General features: G+C 45.3%; 2 protein-coding genes across 14 annotated transcripts in view; one reads left to right on the forward strand and one right to left on the reverse strand.

Moving 5' to 3' along the window:
* JADE1 (jade family PHD finger 1) overlaps window positions 1-7553 on the forward strand; it is a 48671-nt gene extending 41118 nt beyond the window's left edge. For all 11 annotated transcript variants that reach the window (XM_055797838.1, XM_055797844.1, XM_055797841.1 and 8 more), the window contains 3 exons: window positions 76-612; window positions 2880-2997; window positions 3887-7553. In XM_055797838.1, the coding sequence (XP_055653813.1) occupies window positions 76-612; window positions 2880-2997; window positions 3887-4785 (1554 nt within the window). In that variant the 3' untranslated portion in view covers window positions 4786-7553. The remainder of the gene's footprint in view (window positions 1-75; window positions 613-2879; window positions 2998-3886) is intronic.
* Window positions 7554-10335: 2782 nt separating this feature from the next.
* SCLT1 (sodium channel and clathrin linker 1) overlaps window positions 10336-12020 on the reverse strand; it is a 43391-nt gene continuing 41706 nt past the window's right edge. For all 3 annotated transcript variants that reach the window (XM_027788342.2, XM_027788343.2, XM_027788344.2), the window contains one exon: window positions 10336-10989. In XM_027788342.2, the coding sequence (XP_027644143.2) occupies window positions 10927-10989 (63 nt within the window). In that variant the 3' untranslated portion in view covers window positions 10336-10926. The remainder of the gene's footprint in view (window positions 10990-12020) is intronic.

The raw sequence follows: 12020 nt of genomic DNA on the forward strand, positions 1-12020 counted from the left end.
CTGGCTGCCTGCGTCGGTTTAGGCAGTGTGGCTTCTGAAATTTTTATTTGATTAAATTTAATTTAATTTCTGTAGTGTTCAGTGAAGAACTGCAGAACAGCCTTTCACGTCACCTGTGCATTTGACCGAGGCTTGGAGATGAAGACCATACTGGCAGAGAACGATGAGGTGAAATTTAAGTCGTACTGTCCCAAGCACAGCTCCACCAAGAAAGCCGATGACGAGACTTTCAGTGAAAGTGCAGGTCAGGAGAACGGGAATGGGATTGGGATCCAGAGCAGCTCTCTTCCTGCCCACATGGACCCATTCCACAGCATGGATCAAAACCAGGAGGAGGCCCACAGAGTCAGCCTCCGCAAGCAGAAGCTCCAGCAGCTGGAGGATGAGTTCTACACGTTTGTTGAGTCTCTGGAAGTGGCTAGAGCGCTGCGGCTGCCCGAGGAGCCAGTGGAATTCCTTTACCAGTACTGGAAGCTGAAGAGAAAAGCCAACTTCAATAAGCCTTTGATTACCCCAAAGAAGGATGAAGAGGACAATCTGGCTAAACGGGAGCAGGATGTTCTGTTCAGAAGACTGCAGCTCTTCACACACCTCCGGCAGGATCTAGAGCGGGTAAGCCACTGCACTGCCTGTGCTTCGTTAGCGTGCTGGCCTTCGTTAGCTGCGTCTCCGAGCAGGGCTCTGTTCCTGCCCTGGCGTGCGGGCGCTCCATGCTGGGTCTTAACTCAAAGTTGTGTTGTCAGAAAAGACCATTAACACCAAATTTCTGCAGAGCACACCAATTACCCTTTTCAGATAGAGGGTTAGTTCACGGGGCCAGCAGGTCCTGGCTTGCAGTATCCCATCTCCTTAGAACTGGATCGCTGTGCTTCCACTTACGCTTTCTTTACTGGTTAATGCTGATGGCCGTGGACTGTACTGCAACCCCCAGCTGGAGCTTTTTTAGCTGTTAAGGGCTTTCTCTGCTCCTTTTATCTGGTGCACAAGAAGGAAAAGATTACGAAACTGACCTTGATTTCCAGCAGATCCGTTTTTCATTGATACAGCATAGTAGGATGGCATGTCACTGGACTGTCTGGGTAGTAGGCTTGGGAGGCAGACGATAGTCCGCTCAATTAGGTTTTGAGTTTTTAAAGAGCAGTTCGGTACGCTTAGTTTGGTGTTTTATCTCAAGTACGTCCAGTCCTGTAACAACCTGAATTCCTTCCTTTTTGGTGGTTTTGGGGTTAACTAGTAGAGTTTACAATACGCTAGAGCCAGAAGGAGTACTGAAGTTATTTTTCAGTTTTTCATGTCCATACAGCATATGGCTCGTGCAGGCCTTGTGCAGAACCCAGCTCAGTAGGTCCTACCTCAGCCTCACCTGGCGGTGAGCTAGGGCCCTTCTTGCAGAACGCTGTCTGGTCTTTGCATCAGGACAGTGGGTGTTCGTGCATCTGCTGCATCCCTGGTAAAGGATCCTGATGGCTAACTACTCTTCTACTGAATCGTTGCAGTTTTTCTTTGGCAGTTTTTTTTCTAATTTCAACTTCCAGCCCATGAGACACCTACCTGGGTTACCTGGTATCTTCTGTTTCTGCTCCGTGTGCGCAAGACTTTTTAATCTTCTCTTTGATCAGCTAAATAAGTTGAGTTTGACACTGTGTTCTCTGGAACTTAAATTATGCATTATGTATCCTTTCCATTTTTAAGTGTGATGTCGAAACAGGACACTTCGTCCATGTAGTATTTTCAATATTTTACTACTCCATTGTTCCCACTGGTTGTACATCCAAGGTAACTTGGAGGGGAAAGAAAAAAAGAAACGGGGCCCCAAGTGTTGGTTTTTTTTTTTTTCTCCTCTTCAAGGTAAAGTCAGGTAGACTTGATGATGAAAGCCGTTAGTGACAGTGTCATCCATCTAGAAACAGATGTTGAAATCATCATCCGGGTCACCTAATGAAACAGATACTTCTGTGGACATGACGCAGACTGGATCAGAAGGGGTGCCACCTACACAAATCCCTTCTAATCCAAATCCACAGAGTAACGACGCTACTGGAAAGGACTGGCTGTCCTGGGACTGGAAGCTTTAAATAGAGGAGCAAAACCAGGCTTGTTAAATGTCTCCTCCTTAATGGTTGCGAGAGCAGCTGACAAGGTTGTAGTGCACAGGGCACCACGCTGCGTGCAGCTGCGCTGCACCCAGAGCGGCCTTGGAAACACCCACATACAGTGCTCAGCAGCTTCCCTCCTCTGGGAAAGACGTAACTCAGAGCCCTGGGAGAGCGGTGCTGTGAAACGTACACAGCTGGCCAGATTAGACAGTCACATTTTCAACACAGAAATGTAGTTTTCTTCTAAAACGCACTGAGATAGTTAAACTGATAATTCCGTTACTGTTACCACCTCCCTTGCGCTCGGGCACGAGCAGCCTGGCCTGCCTTCATTTCAGTCTTACTGCAACGGCAGGGTCAGCAGAAGGGCTGCTACTGTGGAATAGCTCTCCACGTCTTTATGCTATTAAGTATAATTTTATGTTGTGTCTCAAACAGGGAGAAGCAAATGGTGCCAGGCTATGTAATACTGAGAATATTTAAGCATTTCCAGCATTTCTCTAGACTTCCTGTAGAAATCTATACTGACATATATGCATAATTCAGGTGTTCATAGAAGTTACTTCTGTGGTGTGGCCCTCCCAGATTTGATGGATGAATCTGTCAATTAAGTGCTATTGAAGACTCTTTTCTAAGAAGTGTTTTGAAGAAGGTTAAATTTAAATACGTTACTAACTTGTGTAAATGGTGTGTAGTACTTAAACAGAATGAGTTCAAAGCACGGATTGACAACATCAGAGAAACGCAACTGCCTGCAAAACTCATCGACTTGATGTCTTCTAGGTGCGTAATCTCACTTACATGGTGACCCGAAGGGAAAAAATCAAGAGATCTGTTTGCAAAGTTCAAGAACAGATATTTAATGTCTACGCAAAGCAGTTGGAACAAGAAAGAGTTTCAGGTATGCTTCAGCGTTCTCTTTTTCACGCAAGACCACAGGCACACGCACTGAAAGGTTTGGTAGCAGGCCAGTGACTAATTTTGAAGGACAAACAGGACCTCATTTATTCTCATTAAAATCTTGTGTAGTCCACCATGCATCAGCAGATAGGAAGAAAAAAACGGAGGCTGTGTCTAGCTCTAATGGTGGGCACATCGCTATAGAAACTGGTACGTGTTCCTGGGGGCGGGGCGCTGAGGGGCTTGCTGCTTCAGGGCCTTTCTGGTGCGGTTCTGTAGTGACTCCTTACGACAGAGAGACCATGACTTAACGTTCCAGTGCCATATGGTACCTGGTAAGTCTGTGGTTTATTAGTGTTCAGCGTGTGCTGCTTTGCGTCATAGACGGCAGTTTAAAGAAATGAATTTTAAAAAGGCAGCCCTCTGCTTTTAAAGGAACATGTTTATTTCTGCCTGGTCTCCTTGAAAGTAGTCTTTCTCCGAAAGATGAATACCTTCAAAGTTAACTGCACTAACTAGATCATCCCTAAGGTATTCAGTAACGAATAAACCGTATGTCGGACAGAATCAATGGGGTCCACTTGCTGGTTGCTTTTTTCCTCTCCTCTCTGAGGAGCCTCTGAGTGGATATGCTAGTGCTAGGATTTGTGTCTGCTACAAGTGTAATTAGGTGCAGCACGGCCGCAGGGAAGTCAGCTACACCGGCGGGCCGTTGTGAAACCGAGACGTAACCGCATAGTCGTGATGTAAAGGGGCTGGATAGGCAACCACATACCCGTTTATGCCGAAGAACGTCAGGCATGAGGAACAGAGTTAAACCGGGTGCATTCAAAAGTGGTATTTACGAGACACGGAGTTGCTTGACTTTAACTTGGTCTGTTTACGTTTAGGTGTGCCTTCCTCATTCTCCTCGATGGAAAACCCGGTGTTGTTCAACAGTCCATCTTTGGGCCCCAATGCCCCCAAGATAGAGGATTTGAAATGGCATTCTGCGTTCTTCAGGAAACAAATGGGCACGTCTCTATCCCATTCTTTGAAAAAACCACACAAGAGAGACAGAGTAAGAAACAGCTCTGGGAGTGACGGCAAATCCATGCTGAGGCAGCCCAGCCAAAGGGAAGGCGGTACAGCTCCGGGTGGCTTTTTAAATTTCGACAAGACCTTTGCAGAAACACGGATTGTATCAGCACAGCAGAAAAATGGCATAGTTATACCAGAGCACCGAAAGAGAAGAGACAATCGTCCGCAGTGTGAGGTGATCAAGGCAGAGCTAAAAGAAAAGACTTCTAAACACAACTACAAACCACTGAGACCCACAGAACTCTCTCAGAGGCAATCGGAAAATAAAAGGGCTGTGAACTCCAGTGGTAGGTCGGCACCTGGCACGCGGAGGGATATAGTGCCTAAATGCAACGGGGGGCTTGTCAAAGTAAACTCTAATCAGACAGTAGTTAAAGTGCCTACGACGCCCACGAGCCCAGTGAAAAACTGGGGCGGATTCCGAATTCCAAAGAAGGGGGAGAGGCAACAGCAGGGCGAGAGCCCGGAGGAGCCCTGCCGCCAGAACTCCAGCTACCCCTACCTGGGCATGGGCAGAGTTTCACCGAAGGACAGGGCAAAAAGCAAGCTAAAGCCTGACAGCGAGAATGATGGGTACATCCCCGATGCCGAAATGAGCGACTCGGAGACTGAAGTGGCTGAAAAAAAGTGCAGGCAGCAGAGGCTCAGTCCAAGCAGCACCATCAGCAGAAGGACGGACATTATTAGGAGAAGCATCCTGGCATCCTGACTGGACACAGGGACACGGTGTCGGCACCGTGGTCAGTAGAGTCACTGCCTACAAGCCAGCTCCACATTATTTATTGGTGTGAGAGAAGAGTTCTTAGACATGGCTTACAGACTTGACAAATCGATCACCCGTTATTCCTGAGCTGTGTAAACATGTTTACATGCACTTAAAGGTTGGGTTTTTTTGCCCCTTCCCCAGTTCTGTGAGAGGTCTGAATCTCCTTTATTTGCAGCTTTCCTAAGCGAGAAAAACGACGTCGCTACTTAAACAGGATTTGTGATGAACTCACTCACAAAAACCTTTCAGAAGGGGCTAGGGTGGGTAGGGCGAAGTAGGCTGCATTCATCCCTTCTAGCTAAAAAGCACTGAAAATTTTACTCCCTGCCCCTGCCTTCTGGAAAAGCACAAGCTCTTAATTTAACTAGCGTGTAATGAATCCAAGATGGTTGTTTAACCACAGTGCACTGCTCGATCCCATGACAAATGGTCACTTTCCTTGGGGGGTGATAGGTCGTTCCCTTGGCAGAATGTTTTCTGTTGCATTCAATTTGAGCACAGGTGGCAGCTCAGACCCCTCCATAAGCTCCGGAGTTTACATGTACACACACCTACGAGATGACCGGATCGAACCGTGGTGTTGTACTGGAGAAGGAGGAAGGGACGGGTCAGGGCTGCAGCTGCCCGACAGTGCAACAGCTCGAGAAGGTGACTCGGCCCGAGCACCGAGGATGCTCTCGAGGGGCTCGGTGCTGAGCAAGGGGGCAGGGTTGTGGGTTACCGCAGCCCGTGGAGTAACCCGTCACCTTCAGTCAGGCACCTGCCTCTCGCAGGATGATGACAATTCATGAAAAAAAAAAATCTTTCTAAGGCACTAGTCGGTAGGATTTCCTGAAGCCCACCACAGATGCACTAATGGTATGTATTGGGAAAGCCAGGCTTATGACACTAAAGGGTTGCTTTACAATGGACATGAATATATATTTTTAAATAGAATAAAATGGAAAGGCAATAAATTGTGATTAGCTCTTTACAGTCAAATGAAGAAAAAAATATTTCGTTCTATTCTGGACTAGATTTGATGGAAGAGGGAACTCATATTCTGATTGTGTACTTTTTTTTTTTAAATAATCGCAAATGGCAATAACTAGTAAGCTCTGAGCAATAATATTAACAGATAACATTAGGATACTGTTTTGTACCAAGTAGAGTGCACAGATAACAGTGGAGTGTTAGGAGCCTGTAAATTTTGGAATTCTGCATAGATGTAAGCCAGGTGTGTTTGTACTGGTGAAAAAGTTGAAGCAGCAATGTGTTAAAGCAAGACGGGCATAAAGATCCCCCTTCCCCCCTGCCCTTTACTCCTGGCCTGCCATTATCACATCCACTCACTTCTTACCGTTAGACCTTCGCCTCCTGAGCAGGCAACACTGAAAATCCCAGTAGAACTCCGCCGTAACTCTTCCAGAGTAAGTCTTCCAGAGGATTCAATCAAAAAAATTTTTTTAAAAAATACTATTAATACCCTGTCTTGCTATGCAAGTTACCTCTTAATTAAAAATTTCGACAGAATGCATCCTTATCGTTTGTTTTAAAACTCGGAAGTCTTTTAACCATTGGAGGAAGGGGAGTGCTGTGTAAGATAGTGTGCTTTTAGAATAACCATTGCTGGTGCCAAGAAGTTAAGACTTAGATTAACTTTGTTACTTAAGTGAAAGTCAAACAGGGCACCGGTGAGTCTGAAGTTAGGTAGTCACTCTTGGGATGTGTTTGAAGAAGAGTACTTACTTGATCAAACAACAACAGGCAGACAAAACGTAAATGCGAAATCTAAGTTCTCCTCGATGTACAGCAACGTTTTCCAGACAGGTGCTGTTGTCTCTGTAAGAAAGAAGCTCACGACCATATAGGGAATTGTTTGTCAAGCCATAGATGGAATAATCTAAATTTTGATTCCAAGTAAAGATTTAACCTCACGCCAGTTTGAAAGAGGTACCTTGTTAATTTGCACTATTACGAATGCTAACGTTGTGCAGAATTAATGCCTTACCTGTTTTGCTCCCCGACGTTTAGGTTAATAAGCTTTCTAGGATTTCTAGTGAAGTTGAACCAAAACCAAAAAAAAAAAGCTGTAGAGGGCCGCCGTGTGACCAGCTCTGTAGGTTAGTTTTGTCTCCCATGCTTAGCGCTCAGCGGAAGAGGTGGTGTAAGTACAGCAGTGACAATACGAACTCACCCCTGGATTTTATTGGGCTAGAACCATTTGCTGAATTCCTGTTTTTAAGCGTTCCCTTTCCTTGTGCAGGCTGACCAAGAGATCTTTGACTATGGTTGGTGTGTTCTGTCAAACTGTAGGCTAGTTGAACTTCTGTAAAGTTGCCTGGAATGCCATTTGTTAGGTTATGAACTCACACAAATCTAAATGAAGGGTTATACATGTTGTGTATAAATCTTAATTTCAGAAATTTGAAAAAAACTGTCATTACATTTGTTAAACCTTGTACAGAAGATTTTTCACAATGTGCCTAGCTTTGGTGTCCATTCAGCTGAAATTAATTAAAAAAGGTGCATGAAGAGAAACAGATAGAAATAAAAAGTATATGTAGAGATGAATATTTTATATTACATGGCCCAATCCTGTATTTATTTTCTCCCTTTTTTGAAGTATTTATAAAGACCTAGTTGAAGACAGCTGTATTTTTTGTTAAAATATTCAGTAGAATTGTGCCTTTTTGTCTGTATGTGAATAAATGCTGTACATTTTTGCAGTATCCTTGCCAGCGGTGTTTTAGCATTTGCAATAGTTACTTTGTTTGGGTTTTTACATAGGAACTTCGCTGCGAGGATCTGAATTGTCATGGTTAAAATAAGCATCTGATTGGGATTATTACAGGTACCGAAATGCAGCCTGTGGCTGCAAGAGAAAGAGTTTTTTTGTTTGGGGTTTTTTTTAGGAATAGTATAGGGTCATGTTACTGACAGCTGTCCCTATCCCAGCAACAGAAAATTGTACGCTGTTTCCCTCGAGATCTGCAGCAAGATGTTGCTTACCTCAGTTGGTTGGTATTTGTTGAGAAATGATGCCCTTCCAAAGTCCATAATCCTCATACATGTTCCACTGGAAGAGGAACACGTGGTTTCTTACCTGTAAATCTTCAGGATAAGTATGCCGCGTGTGTGTCACGCTGTGAACTGCCTGTAGTCAAGCAAAGCTGGCAGGGAACATTGCTGCTACAGCAGCATCTCCAGGAGACAAGGCTTTAAGAGCGCAGCATGTCCTTGGCTCTTGCTTCCTCCAAACTCCAGCTGCAGAAGCACGGAAGGGACTTGGAGCGGAGCAAGAGGAGAGCAAGGCTGTGAAGGTGAACGCCCAGCAGTACATCTTGAGAAACAGCCGTGGGTACCCAGTGCTGCTCACACCTGTGTTTGCATCACATGCATCCCCGTTGTGGGCAACTGTGAGCAGCAACTGTGAGCAGCACTCCTCACGTGTAATGCAAAGAGTGAAGATGAAAGGCCGGCCCTCTCCTAAGAGGTACGAGTGTGAGCTGCTCAGGGGGTGGATAAAAGTCTGAAAGATGTTCGTGCAGCTTCTTTATAGATCTTGCTGCCGGCAGCCTTCTGCAGAGCGCTGTGCTGCTGGGGTTACCCGAGCCAGACTGGGCTGGAGCTGAGGCCAGCCTGCTCGCCACTTCGCTAGACTGGGAAAAAGCTTCTGGTATGCAGAGAGCGAGCTTTCAGGATCGGGCCTGTGCCAGAAGGTACAGGGCTCGTGGGATGACCCAGCATAAACTTGCGGTACCTGCTTAGTTGGTTTGTCTTACCCGTTGGATGGAAGTGACTAATTCACCTAGAATCCCTTCCTAAGTAACACGGTAAAGAACAAAGTTTTACTCAACGGGAAGCATTACTGTCACACTAGGGAATCTCTGAAACGCTCAAAAAACCGGTGTTGGGGCAGGAAAGGAAGGGAGGGGGAGCAAAAGCCCTTCCAGAGAAGACTGACAGGAAATACCGCTAGAAACAAACATAAAGCAACCACGACGGATGACTGAAAAGCCTGCTGCTCGGTGCCATGGAACAGTCTAGTATGAGGGAAAGAGCAAACCGTGGCTAACCAGCAAGCCCCTGAATTTCAACTGCCTCAGCAAGTGCCTTTGCTCAGAACGTCCACCTTGCGAGCAACGTGCCAGCAGCCTCCTCTAGGTGCCAAGGAGGGAAGGGATGAAGGGAAGGTGGCAGGATGAGGAGCTTGACTTGACCACGTTCCATTTGGGGGGTCAGAGGTGTTTGGTCAGTTTTCAGCTGCTCAGGAGGATTAGGCAGACAGGAGGGAAATTTTTTCTTTCCTGTGGGACCTGCCATAATCGCTGTGCTGCCCCTTCACTCCTGGGTGCTTGTGTCATCATTGCAGCTCATCTTGCATAATGGCAAGTAACCATTATACAAAAGCTACACCACAAGCTGAAACTAATCCATCCCTGATCAAAAGGGAACCAAGCAGCTGCCCTTCTGTGCCTCAAGGAGCAAATACACAAATAACTGTTGCTCAAAAACTTGCAGTTACCCGCCCTTCTCAGCCAAAGCCTCTTTAAGGAGTGAGCAGGAGGAACAGCTCACACAAAACCTTCCAGCTGGGCTGTCATTACCTCAGATGTGCGTTAGGCAAATGACACCAAGATGCTTGGTACCTCCCTCCCTCTGTACCATACGCCTGGTTGATTGATGAAAAATCTCACCCCAACAGAGGTCTGGAGCTTCTGGACAATGTATCCGTGTTGCTTTGAAAAAGCCTTTGAAGTCTTTCAGCAAAATTAGAGACTGCAATGGATACAGGAATGTATCAAACTGAGAAGGCACTGGTGAGGAAGTGTGTACAACTGTAGGAAATAGTAACTTCCTCTGCACTAGGCAGAAGTTTTTCTTGAGGTTGCATCCATCCTGCAGGCTCTACTGGAACAGCCAGGTTTTCAGGAGGCAGCACGAACTCTTACTTGCATGTGGTGATCAGCCCAGGTCTGTCCTCTGAAATGCATACGGTGAAGGTCCACCACGACAGACGTACGGGCTGGTTAGTCCAAAGCAGCAGTTTTCATCAAGCGCTGGGTAAGCGTCCATCAACTGAAGTTACAAACCAGAATTACACTCCTCACGTTTCAGAGGAAGCACAAGAAATAACGTCACTTAAGTCCAAGACAGGAGCACTTCAGAATCAGTTAACAACTGTCAAATGTTTGTCATATACGCTGAAGGAGGAAAACAGTTCGGCTCTAGTTTTACAATGATATATATATGAGGTTTCTGAACTATCAAAGAAAAACACGTAGGCAAGAGGATTCCCACATACTGGCAGCTGTAGAATTCAAACACACTGCTTCAAATGCAGGAAAGCTGGGTGACCTCACCAGCTTTGTGCAAATGGAAATAATAGGGAAGTTCCCAGCCACACACAAACCGGGACAGCAGATAACAGAAAAGCAAGGAAGAATTGTGAAATAGTAATTAGGAAGAAAAAGCACAACTGAAGAAAGATTGTGCTCCTTACAAATGAGCTGTATCAATAGCCGTGGCAGCATTTTATTTATTAACTGTTCCCCAGGGACAACAGAACAAACTGAACAGAGTTCTTAAAACCGGAAGGCAATGGAGGCATTCTGCGGCTGTAACACCTACCATGAAACCAGCAACTATTTGACATTCATCACGCAATTAGTGTCTTACTACAATTCATAAAAGATCTTCAAAATGTTTCCAAGTTCCTGTACTACAAAGAAAAATTAAAGGCATCGACTGTGTGCGAGCAAAGCTGCATTTCAATGTAACAGTACCTACTCCCTGTACACAGTCTTGTCATAGTTGGAGCTGGTGTTTCTTAGACCAAAAAAGATCAACATGCCACAGCACTGTATCGGATCGTTTCATCTGCTACATTAAAGGACTTTAACGACAACATTTTGTAGTCGTCTTCCAATCTTTACTATGCACACAGATACAGTATCTTCATCCGCTTCCTTTCTTACCTGAGTAAACCAAAAAATGTTTAAGTTTTACAAGCCCTGCTATGCGTTTGACTTCAGTGCTCCAATACGAAGTTTCTCCAGCGATCATCTTAACTCCAGCATGGTGTGAGTGAACAAGACGCGTTTAAGTGTTTTCCACATCCTTCAGGGAAGTGGTTTTTTTCTTCTGTGTAGTTACTAGGCTGAGCTGTAATTAAAACCGAGCAGATAGTTTCTTATGTAATTGTTTGTCAGATCAAAGTATCAATAGAACTTCAGTGTGGAAGGGGTCATGAAGGGCAGGGAAGAAGCACAGAAAGCGGGAATCTGAGGTAAACTGAATTTACAATGCACTCTGTAGATGACTACTGCTTTTGTCTTATTTCAGATCCCAAAGAATTCAAGATTGATGAAAGATTAGGTAGCAGGGGTACGCTTTAAAGACATCTACTAGAACACACATTTTAAACCTGTGCAAATGTCCTGTATTTTTTTATGTTTCTTACTGAATTACTGTTATTTAATAATAAGCTAAGATTTGTAGTCATTGAACTAACCACAACAAAAATGTAATTTCTAAACTTCCGAGTAGTCCAGCTCTAGCCTATACCGGACTTAATTTTACAAGTAAGATGGATGATGTAACGGGAATACACAGGTAAGTCAGAAAGTAGCCCACAACCGACAGATTCAGAATACAGAGAAGAATTACCGCTCTGAATCTGAGGAAGCACACTCGTGCACATTCAGTCTTCTGAGACCTAGAAAGGAATAAACACTTTGTTTCTTCGGACTCAGAAGAGCAGACATTCTTGTAGCAGTACTCCTGGAGACCTCTTTTTCCAGCCTTCAGCGGGAACAGTGCCGGTACGGCTTTTTTATTGTGGTGGGGAGGAAGAGGAAGGGGCTCAGGACAGAACTTCTGAAGTGACTACAGCGAAGCCATGCCTGGCAGCTGGCAGCAGGAACCTGTGCCAAGCCTGGAGAGGGCAAGGCGGTCCTGAAGACTGGCAGTGAGACCCGGACAGCAGTTTAGCTGCTGAACATCTATCAAATCTCTTTGTTACCTTTCAGAGGGAGACTGGTGAGGAACAGTTAATTATCAGTGTCTACAGGAAGAGCAAGACCTCCTTCTACTTGGGCACCGAGGCCAGGAATTTACTCCCTTGAAAGATTGGGAGACCGTGTTTTTAAGGGAAGACAGCACCTCAGAACTATTGGAGCTGAACAGATCTGCAT

The sequence above is a fragment of the Falco peregrinus genome, chromosome 2, assembly GCF_023634155.1.
Source record: "Falco peregrinus isolate bFalPer1 chromosome 2, bFalPer1.pri, whole genome shotgun sequence".
Taxonomy (NCBI): Eukaryota; Metazoa; Chordata; class Aves; order Falconiformes; family Falconidae; genus Falco; species Falco peregrinus.